The sequence below is a fragment of the Aulostomus chinensis genome, chromosome 18 (assembly GCF_037954235.1).
Source record: "Aulostomus chinensis isolate RoL2024-O1b breed Wild chromosome 18, RoL_Achi_v1.0, whole genome shotgun sequence".
NCBI classification, from domain to species: Eukaryota; Metazoa; Chordata; class Actinopteri; order Syngnathiformes; family Aulostomidae; genus Aulostomus; species Aulostomus chinensis.
Window position 1 is genome coordinate 7156214 of NC_141337.1, and position 11287 is coordinate 7167500.

The 11287-nt window shown below is 42.7% G+C and overlaps 1 protein-coding gene and 1 long non-coding RNA gene across 3 annotated transcripts in view; one reads left to right on the top strand and one right to left on the bottom strand.

The window, feature by feature from the left end:
* Positions 1-862: 862 nt before the first annotated feature.
* Positions 863-4313, bottom strand: gosr2 (golgi SNAP receptor complex member 2). The gene is made up of 6 exons (XM_086186061.1): positions 4124-4313; positions 3820-3884; positions 3072-3180; positions 2550-2682; positions 2125-2265; positions 863-1516 (listed from the first exon to the last, which is right to left on the bottom strand). The coding sequence occupies exons 1-6, from the start codon at positions 4150-4152 to the stop codon at positions 1355-1357; spliced, it is 639 nt and encodes a 212-aa protein (XP_086042187.1). The 5' UTR covers positions 4153-4313; the 3' UTR covers positions 863-1354.
* A 635-nt stretch (positions 4314-4948) lies between these two features.
* The window catches only part of LOC147244895 (uncharacterized), a 16157-nt gene continuing 9818 nt past the window's right edge, over positions 4949-11287 (top strand). The window contains exons 1-3 of one of the 2 annotated variants that reach the window (XR_015110133.1): positions 4949-5085; positions 9130-9228; positions 9814-10069. This is a non-coding gene — a long non-coding RNA (uncharacterized LOC147244895). The remainder of the gene's footprint in view (positions 5086-9129; positions 9229-9813; positions 10070-11287) is intronic. The other variant, XR_015110134.1, reaches the window with a different exon arrangement.

Below are 11287 nucleotides of genomic sequence, written 5' to 3' on the forward strand. Positions count from 1 at the left end.
TCCCAAGTCATGAAACCGCTATCGTATCCATAATTTTAAGATTCTTAAGTCATGTCAATATGAAAAAAAATTCTCCTTAAATGTGCGGGAGTCATAAATGGTCAATAAGTAGACAAAGCTGGTTTAAAAAAACAACAATAAGTGTTGTGTTTAGGTGAGAGGCTGGAAGGGGCTGGGCAGGTTGGGATTGCTGCTGAGTTTAGGAGAGTAACCATTAAGCAGGCAGGTCTGGTGTGGATGCTGCTGTGCCTCCGAGACCGTGGGGAGTGTCACTGACGATGCTGGAGACTTTGGATGCGGCGCTGGCGATATATCCTGCAAACACTGCAGTTAGCTGGGATCACAGTGGAAGTTGTGTCCCCCTTTTGTTGAAGGCATTGAGGTTATCTTGTACAGGGTTCCCTTTAATTTATCTGCTGAAGACACCCTAAATACATGTCCCAGAGATTTGTGACCCCACCTCTTTCTCCAACAGTGCTTGAAGAATACATACGTTATTTTTAAAGTTGGGAATTTTGAAATCTTTTTTGAATTTCTGCAAATAATCAAGGGAACCCCTCATCCAGAAAAGAGGAAAGGGTTTATAGTCCGTTTACTGTTCGGAGTCATAGCTGAACCCTCAACTGGGTCACAATCAAGTCGATCTGATAGGGTAGTGCTACTCATGAGCCACTAGATGGCGTGCTAGTTACCTTAAATAGATTTATGAATGAAAAACATGCAGATGGAACTGACTATAAACAAACTGCACTAAAACCTGATTGCAATGACGGGAAACACTTTATTTTAACAACTATCCGACAAAATGGGTTGAACTGAACTTTGCCGACAGTCACCAGTCATTAGATGAAAATATACCAAGGAAATTATGTTTGTTTTTATTCTTAACAGAATTAAATCACTCACATAGTGAGACAATTGAAATATGAATTGTTTTTCTGAAGTCATTTACCACAGCTGTATAACTTAAGACTCCTACATAAAACAGAAAAAGCTCCATGGGGAATATGTCCAAGTTGCAATGTAAAAAAAGCGTGGAACATTATCAAGGTCCAAATAATTCATACACTATTTCTCTATGAAATGTGTTCAGCAAGGCAGCATGACGCTGGTGATATTACAGATTAGGAAACTTCACTCGATGTAAAAGCAAGATGAGTATAAAGATCGGTTTGATGTTTTGTTTTTTAAAAAGAATAAATTACAGCTTCAGTAATGATAAAGATGTATATCTACGATGAGCAGAGACAAATTATAATGGCACCGTTTATGAGAAAAACACTAATCTGGTGGTAAAATTTCACTTCTGCCACTTTTCATATCATAAGGGATGATTATAGTGGATGGAGAACGGTCAGCCCAGATATCTGATGACCAGGAACATGAAGACGCAGGTCAGCAGCATTCCTCCGATCATGATGAACTTGTCCTGAGTGGCTCGCCTTTCTATGAGTCTCATCACAGTGTTGGAAAGCCCTAACATGTTGGCCACATCCAGCATCTTCTTGTGGGTCCCCTGTACCGAAGACGAAACACAGCATGTAAACAACAACAGTCACATGCATCAGATCAGACTCCAAATACACAAAATGTTCTGGCAAATGACCGTATAAATATCTACACTAATTTGTCTGATTTTTGGGTGACGAGGAGTGCCAACACCCTCACTGACGCACCCTTCCGTCACAAGTTTCTCACGGCTAGACAACCAGGCTACTGAGCGCCGATCAACAGACACACCCTGATAAGAGGAGGCCTGAAGCAAAACCAGGAAGACCATCTCCTCCCAGGAAATAAGGACTCACCTTCTAGCCGAGCATTTACACGCTAACAATAAGACGATTGTGATCACGACAGAAAATGAGTCAGGGAAAAGTTGATGTTTGCTGTCAGTTTCATTCTAGCAATATGTCAGGAACACCTTCACGATAAGTATTCCAATTTGGCACAAATGTCCACTGGGACTCAAGAATCAACTGATAGGATTTAGGTGGTCAACAGTCAAGGTCACTGTAGCAGGCATCATGGTAGCATATAAAGGCAATGTGATATTTCTAGTTTTTAGTCGACAGCTATCCATGGGAGCTGCCTCCTCTGCTGTGTTCCCCGTCTAAAGACACACACCTTCAGTGTAGATCTTTGATCTCTGAGACCGTTGAGGATGCTGCTGCTGCTGCCCAGAAGGTCGTCCATGCCTCTGTGTGCATTGTGCAAGTTGGTGTTTAACTGTAGGGTCTCGTCGATGGGGATGGAGGTATCTGCATCCTGTCAAACAAGAACAAACACTTCACAGAGACTATTTTGTCTTTTACTGTGGTGTCACAAGGGGACAGGAAATTGGCTTGTGCGTCAACAAGCCGAAACATGGAAGCAAAACCAAACTGGAAGCAATAACATCGTTCCCAGTCCTCTGGTTTTAGACGTGGAACACTTAATGCTGCTTTCTTATCTAGTGACGAGGTTGCGAACGTCACACGTTACGATCGGATGATGAGTTGAGCGCTGTAGTTTTCCTGTCTCCCCGTTTATGAGAGACACATTGAACTTACGTTGGCTGTGAAGGTACGGCTCATGAGTTCCTCCCTCTCTCTCTCCTGGGCTTCTCTGGTGTAACGTCTGTGCTGGAAGTTTTGTAAGGCTGTCCGGAGGTGCTGAACATCATACTTGAGCTGGTCCACTCGCCTGAGGGGAAGTAAAGAACACTGTTTATTCAACATTGCCAAGAAGTGGACAAAAGCTGCCTTTGACCTCATTTTGTATCCATAATTGTTCCCTCAAACCTCATGCATTAGGAATGACAATTGAGGGCGCTGTCCCTCCCTTGGCTTCACTCAGGCACCACTAGAGATCTCCAGACAGGAGTGACTGTAGGACGGTGTATATTGTGTCCCCTAAGGCCTGTTTACCCAGCTCAGAGACGAATCTTTGCCCAATGCAGCAGGAATGCCTGTGATGACGGGGCTTCTGAGATAATGTTTTCATAGAACCACGTCGCCACAGGGCAGGACAGGGATGCCTGTCTCATCTCTTACACCCTTGTCGTGCCTGTATGATGAGATGTGCAAACTCACAATTTGGCGTTCTGCCGGCGGTTCGGTGGTTCCTTGCTGGCCAGGATCTCGAGGCGTTCTAAATGATTAAAGATCTGGTCGATTCTCGCCTGCAGTTCGTTCTCTAACACTGAAGAAAAACAAACAAACACATTTGGTTTTTATTACAGAATGGAGGACATGTTCCTTTTTCCTTTTACATCAATTTGAAATGAGCTGATAGAAATGTAACAATGTACTACTTCTCCATCTTAGTGTTTGGTGTTATTGGTAACAACTTCATATACCAATCATAAAAGGCACAGTTTGGGCAAATGTATTATTTATGGACTTTTCCAAATGTTTTGAGCACAAATTTATACTGTATATTGAATTTCATGTGAGTATCATGCAAACTTGTTCTAGAAGTTTCATTAGTCATTTGGTTAAAGTACTTGTTGATGTCACAATTTGGGGGGTGGGGGTTGCTGCCTGGCTCCCACTGTTATCGAGAGCTTCTCTCACTACACCCACCCAGCTTCTTCCTGTTCTGGCACCAGCCTGACCTAAACTGATGGGGCAGGCACCAGCTACACAAAACAATCAAGCCCTCATCCTCCCACCATGAGAGAGATGAAAAGGCAGCCACACCAATGAAGTCGGAACTGAACAGAAAATCGCATCCATTGGCTTTTCAATGGCTAACGGACAACAGGTTATTTCTTTAGCACGGCTCAATCTACAGAGCTGCATGCGACAATCGTCAAATCACGTTGAGCCCACAACTCACAGTGCACTGACTGACGGTCTGTCCTCTCCAGGTTGCCCATCAGACACTGCACCTCCTGGATGTGCCTGAATTAATTCAGAACAGATACGAATGGACAGAACAAACACATGACACCCACACATAATTGAGACGACTATTAAATTCACGAGTTAATTTCCATAATCTTCAGAAACAACATTGACACAATAATTTCGTGTAAGTAGGTTACTAAAGGCTGAATTAAGCTAGTTTCTAATGTAACACTCGTTAGCTAGACAGGAGAATATTTCGACACACACACACACACACACACACTCCCACTCACTTATTTGTCTGGTGGTAAAGTGTCTCCATTTCCCGCTATTTGATGAAACACTTCGTTTACCTTTGATTTACAGCGTTAATATCGTTTTAACACATCTATTACATTGAGATCTAGCCTAGCAAGCTACAGTTGCTAACCAACGTTGGTGGAATGTACACGTCATCAGCGGAGCATTTGTGTACGGAAATGGGAAGCGGAAGCTGTGAAGCGTCACCTCAGAGAAGAACAAGAGAAGAGGTTTCACTCTGACAGTAATTTTGGACACCGTGCTCTGTCATTTGCTTCTGAAAAAGGTCATTTCCTTTTTACAGTTTAGTGGGGTTAATTTACAAAGATGCAAACATTTTGTTGTAAGTTAGAGCACATGGTAAATGCCTTGTTTATGATCCATATCTATACAGTGTATGAGAAAATTACATGCTAACTAGGAACCTTTGCTTTAGCATGGAAACCTGTGGATATGCCACCTAATTTTGTCAGCATTTACTTACCTACACATTTTTATTCTCATACTGCTTTCCCTGTAATGAAGATACGGGTGGTTTCAAACAACTTTAAATCTGCTTCAAGTTATTCAGTTAAAGCTAAACTTCCCAGTCGTAATCCTACACGGCTACATTTCCATTATATCTGACATTCCCTTAAATGTAATAGCTGACAGGTGTGATAGCAGAGATTATTCCTACTACAAAGTCAGGCTCTGAAAGCATATAGCTAAATCTGTTAACATGTAGACATGTGACAGGAAAGACTCTGTGAAACATGTCCTGGGGCAAGCTTTTGTCAGCTTAGCCCAGCTCAGTCTCATTAGGCTATCCCCTTTTCCAACAGATTGGTGTCAGAATATTCCCGTCTGTCCATCCAGAGGCTTCCTGCTTGCCTGCGGTCAGAGACACCAAAACTAATATCAGACTTGTTCATAATGCGGTGAGACTACAATGACTGTCGAGAGGCTGTCTGAGGTAGGTTGTTTGAGAATTTGCCCATCACAGACTGTCACGGAGCAGTGTGTGAAAGTGCCATCATAGGATTTCCCAGAACAAGCTGCGAAAATTTCACAATAGTTCTTTGGTGATACAGTGGGTGGAAAATCATCCCGGGGCACTCACTCCCTGGCACCTAAACAAAACCGCATTTCAATCACCTTGTTTAGATCCTGCAACTTTGTGCTGTCTGCTAATGTTGGGAGAGGGGAGTCCAGAGGCGAACAAAGCAATATCAAGCATCCTGTTTTCCAATAATAGCTATTTGTTTACCTCATTCAACACAGCAATCAGCCCAGACAGTTTTCGGAGGCTGCCTGATGGTACTTGAGTCGTATCTTCAGGCTAGATACTTCTCAACAGAGGTCTTTTTCACCCATCCCCACCACATGTCAGAAACCTTGAGAAGTGTTCATGCCACTTCTTGCTCTTGCAGCTCACCGTTTTCGGTTGTCATAACACCCCCTCGGGGCAGTGGTTGGATGTGCACAGCCTGCTGCACAGAACAGAGATGACGTTACAGAGAGGGAGAAGTTAAGGCCCCTGTCAAACCCTCTCTGAGCAGTACAGGAGGCACACTTAGCTCTCTGTCTCAAGGTCGGGGGGTTCTCGCCGTCTGTCCTTTAACTCTCAACCCTCAAGAAAAGGATGAGGTGAGCTTACTGGTTTTCCTCCGCACCTGAGCACCACAGGCGCAAAGCAGAGGCCAGACTCCAGGTGTTGAGCATCACACCACTCAGAGTGACCAAGAAGTCACATTTAGTTAGTTTGACTTCCACACTTGAATCCACCGATAGTTGGGTTTTAACTTCTGTTAGAGCAGCAAAATGTTCTCTGTCTTTTTAATTGGGGATAACTGTTAGCAAAGTGATCAAATTATCCATAAACCGCCACTCACTGGGATTTCTTTGCATTTTATTTCCAAGCCTTTTTATTGTATTTGTTTTTTTGTTGTTTTTTTTAAAAACTTTTTTCGTTGTTTGCTACTTGTGGCCGGTTTTCAGCAGCCTTGGTGAAGAGTAAAAAATTTAGTGCAAAGTTTTGCTGTGGTTCCAGGATTATTTAGCTGTTTAAAAAGAAAAAAAAAAGTTAATTTTTTTTATTACTGGACTTCTTTAAAAGCCACATTTAGTTGCTCATACACATCCCACCATTTCTTAGTTTTATGTTTATTTAATCTGGTAGTGTTGTCCAGAGTCCAAAGTGATAGGTTCAAATGGTTTCTTTGTCAATCCAACTTTCTGAAACTTAAAGACTCTTAAGTTTCTGTCATAAATGTAAGAAAAAAGCAGTAAATCCTCATCTTTGAGATAGCGGAACCTGCTATTTTGTGTCATTTTTACATGATGAAAGCAGAGATAAATTCTCCAGAAAGTTGTCAATTAATCCTCTTTCGGTCAATGAATCGATTACTTGTTGCAGCTTTAATGCAAACATGAGATTTATGAGTGCCCGTTTATGAATATACTTGATTAGGCTAGTGGTGTAATGCTTTACGAGCTAGACTCTGGGACTTTCTTTCCCCGGGGGACAGATTCAGACCCGTCTCCTTGTCCAGGTTAAATCCTACCGCAGTGGAGTTTTTGTTCCTCAGTTGAAGAAAGAACTCAGTGTACTCCATGATTAACTCCCCCATGCCACTGTTTTGTTCATCAAGGGAAAATGATATGTTATTGAATCACTTTATATGATACACTTAATGATGTTTTCCAGGCAATATAACACATCATAACTCAACAATTATTGCCCAAGATAGACAGAGCGAAGAAGCCAATTATGAGGAGCAAAATTGCCTCAGGTCAACAATTTTTGGATACCAGTCATTTTTTGAAGGCACACTGATCTTCTCGCTCCCCCCTGAGGGAGATGATGACTTTGAAGCTGTGATGAGACGCTGAATGAAGGCAAATGAGGGCCTGTCAGAGACGACAGGAGAGACTCATAAGCTCCCAGTATCACTGTGGGTCCTGCTGGGAAAAGGGTCCATTTGTTACTCTGTAGACCGGAGGAAGGAGAGAAGGGAATCTTGCAACTTCAAGCAGCGTAGAGCGATCGTGCAGCTGCCAGACACAAACAGCCCTGTGGCGATACCACCTGTGACACCCAGACCTCTGAGGATGAGAGGTGCTGTCCACCTCTGTGGTTGGTTGACAGTTTTGGCGGGCGGTGGGCTTCCCCCTGGCTCGCCTGACAGCCTTCTACCCACAGTAAAAAAAAATAGGTGTCAGTTAGGCAAAGTGTGTGGTTCACAAAGCTGGCTGTATGTCTTACTTCTGTAATGACAGTGATGATTTAATAACTATGAGCGCTCATGGAAAATAAAGCCCACATAATTGTGCTGCCGCAGATTTTACAAATAATAACAGACAACATTCCAGACTTCTTTTTCAAAGATGTTGCTTGTTGAGAGAACACTAAGCTCTTCTTTTTTATCTGTGTGTTTTCTCTCCTGGACATTGTTGATCTGGGAAAGTTTTGTTCTTGTCGTAATGGAGGTCAGGGTATATGTGTGTGTCTGTGTGTCTGTGTGTTTGTGTGTCTGTGTGTTTGTGTGCGTGTGTTTGTGTGTCCGTGTGTGTGTGCGCGTGAGTGTGCAGCTGAGAGAAAGGCAGAGGAGTACCATACATTGAGCCGGGGGAGGCAGCTATGGAGGTGCACGGGGTCTTATCGCGTCCTATCACCGCTGCTGCAATGCAAACCCTGTTGTTGGCTCTGCAGGTGTTTCTGGAGCAGCAGCAGCACTCATGGGAACAGCCTCTCCTAGGAGTTCCCTTGTGTGTGTGTGTGTGTGTGTGTGTGTGTGTGTGTGTGTGTGTGTGTGTGTGTGTTGGGCAGGGGAGGGGGGGGGGGGTTTACTGGGGACCGGACTGGTCAAGGGATGCCGATACACACTTGCAGGGCATCTTTTTGCTGTGAGATGAACTCAAAAGCTTCGACTGCTGTTTCTGCTCTCTCCCTGTTAGCTTTTCCTGTTAAATATGTAAATCTCAAATACAAACAAAAAAACAAGTTGGCGAATCAACATGAGCAGTAAACCAGGCAGCTGGCGGCTCTTTGGGAAGCTTTTATTTGCTCAGGCTGCGCAGGTCATCACCCACGTCCATCCGTCTGCCAGGTTACGCAAAAACTACAGGACTGATTTAAATGAAATTTGTATGGATGCACGATAATGTCAGCGTATCAATGGTACTAGCAGATTTGTAATTTTTAAAAAATATATCAGTACAAGTACAAATATATCAGTATAAGTATACAATATATCAGTACAGTCTTTTGCTCAGGAAACAATGCTATAATTTGTGGACTTTGCCAAAAGTTTTGGAAATGCAACGAAACCTTTTCTCTCAATTTTCAATGCTTTCATGAATTTATCATTATGTACAAAAAGTGAAAAGCATATAAACTCCCACAGATTATATTGGCAGTGGTAGATATCTGTTCATGGCCAATTCTGTTGTAAGATATCAGAATATTAACATTCCACATTGGCAATTTATTGGTGAAACATTGGTTTTAAAAAAACAAAAAAATCCAGTGTTGTCTATCTTTAAATATTAGTGGATGAATTCCAGCCCAAGGATGTTCTCATCAGGTTGTTATGCAGATCTGTATCAAGCGATGATATACGTATGTTCTCACAAAATATGACTTGGACTTTCATGCATATTTGTAATACCTTTGTGCATATTTCCAGATGTATATGATGATTCTGATCAAGGATTAGAAGAGAGCTTTAGGTCCTGACGCTCTATGACTGAAGCAGTTTTACTTTCATTTGGGGTTTGGCTGAATTGGAGAACATGGTAGGGGGCATCTTTGACCAATTTGTTAATTTTTTGTCAAAAACTGGTTCTTGCATATTTAACTAACCCATTTCTTTTTCTATTTGTTCTGTCGTAGAAGAAAATGAAAACCAACAAATGTGCTTGAGAGAACAAACAAACAATCATTTATCACTATAGTTTTCAATTCATCTTTAACAAATCCACTAACTGGCCAATTTATGTATTTATTGTTTTGCAGGTGAAGATGAGAAACCTTAATTTTTCCCTGAACGACGACTCGGTAGGCAGATGATACCCTGGATCATTCTGATAAACTTCTACTCTGTTGCGCTCTCAGGTAAATATGCGTCATTTTAACGCTCAGTTAACCATCACACATGCGCCTCATCGCCCTCCATGTAGACGTCAGCCACCATCCCAGTCCGCCCCTACCTCTGAGTTAGACCCCCCCATCAAGGTATGCACTTAGCCTTGTCGTAGCCTTAGGCAGTGCATGTTCCTGTTGTGGGTTGAGCAATTGCATTACTCATTTCAAATTCCTACCCAATGCTGTATTCACGGCTCTTTTTTCGGCACCAAATCCATTTCTACCCCGTGTGGTGTCAGGCTGTGTGGATTAGGGTCAGCTCTGATGCTATCAAAGTGCCTTCTCGTTAGAGATGGAAGTCTTGTCGGGTTTTAGATGTTTGACCTGGGGCTCAGAGGTTCCGATTACAGAACGGGACTTCGCTTTGTGTCCTTGAGCAAATATCCACCACATCTTCTATGCTTCAGTTAACGTCTACTGTTCTTACATAAATGAGTGATGTATAAACCTGAAAGCTATGTAAGCTGCTATTGATAATGTCTTTTTGCTTAGCAACGCAGTTATAATATATGTCTGAAAAATACCTCTGTATGCCAATTCATCTTCATCTATCAGAGGACGAAGCAGCAGTGCAGTCCTGGCCGGCATAGTAACCTCTACCTGAACCAGACCAGTGCAGACACAGGAGATAGTGTTACCTCCAGCGTCACCCTACATTATCTGTGTCATTCAGTGCCTCAAAATGACAGACAGAAGCTCCAGGAGCTCCAGCATACAGCAGGCTGACTGTAGCCCACACCCGCACAGGAAAACCTGACTACAAACACACTCACATATCACTCCTGCTGAAGTGACCACAGGTGTGCACAAGGCAAGTATATTCTCTCTCTCTCTCTCTCTCTCTCACACACACACACACACACACACACACACACACACACACACACACACACACACACACATATGCAAAAACCTTTCTCTGCCTTCACCTGTCTCCTGTCAGGACTGTTTCAAACACACAGACACAGGATCTGGTATATTGCACCCCCCACCCTGCTCAAAGCCGCCACCCTCGGGGCTTGTGCGTGCGAATCCGGCTGTGGACTCAGCAGCCCCCATTGCGGCGCCCCCTCCGCACAGGGTAGTGAGGGAAATGAAGGCTTTAGGAGTTCATTATAAAACAACAAGAGCAGCAGCAGGGGATCGGCCTCCTGGGGCCACAAACTATCCCATCTCATCCCTCCATCCTCATCTTTTTCCTTTATGTCCCACAATATCTCAACCCCTGGTCCAGCCTGTGACACACTCCTCCGACTCACTCCGTATCCTACAGCTCTACTGAGGAGAACATGGCTTTCCCCTTCAGCGTTCGAGCTGAATAAAGTTAAATATTGATCTTCAATATAACAATACTGTGAGTCACTATGGTGAGTCAGGAGTCTCAACACGTGAACTCGCTCGACCTCAGAGACGAAGGCAGATGCATTTATGTATTGTTGAACTTTTCATTTTATTGCCACAGAGGGGAAATTAATTTTGAGGCAGAGAACACATGCAAAGATTCACAATATAATTTTATTAGATAGATAAAACATAAATAATATCTGTAAAAATATGATTCTCAGTGCTCTAAAAAAAAAATTGCAATTTATAAAGAATGTTCCTACACTTAACTGACAATTCTTTGCCTGCGGAATTTGTTGTAGCTGGATATTTGGATTTCACATGAGTATGTGTTATTTGGTGACATATTTACTTTGGATAGTAAATGAACATAGTCACATGAAAATAGAGTTTTACAAATCTTCCTGCTCCTTTTTGGACATTGTTAAACCTACTTTTATATTCCAAACAGATATAGTCATTCTTTATTCCAAGACCACACACACACACACACACACACACACACACACACACACACACAACTAATACAAACACACACAATAAAAATGTCTCCAGATGCCTGTTTTGCTCGTGTGATTTGATTCTTATGAGGGAAACCTTTTCCCCTCACATCTATTACCCTTTGCCACTGGGATTGGTGAAGTTGTCATTATTTTCAGGACTTTCCTAAAAGTTACATAAAAAT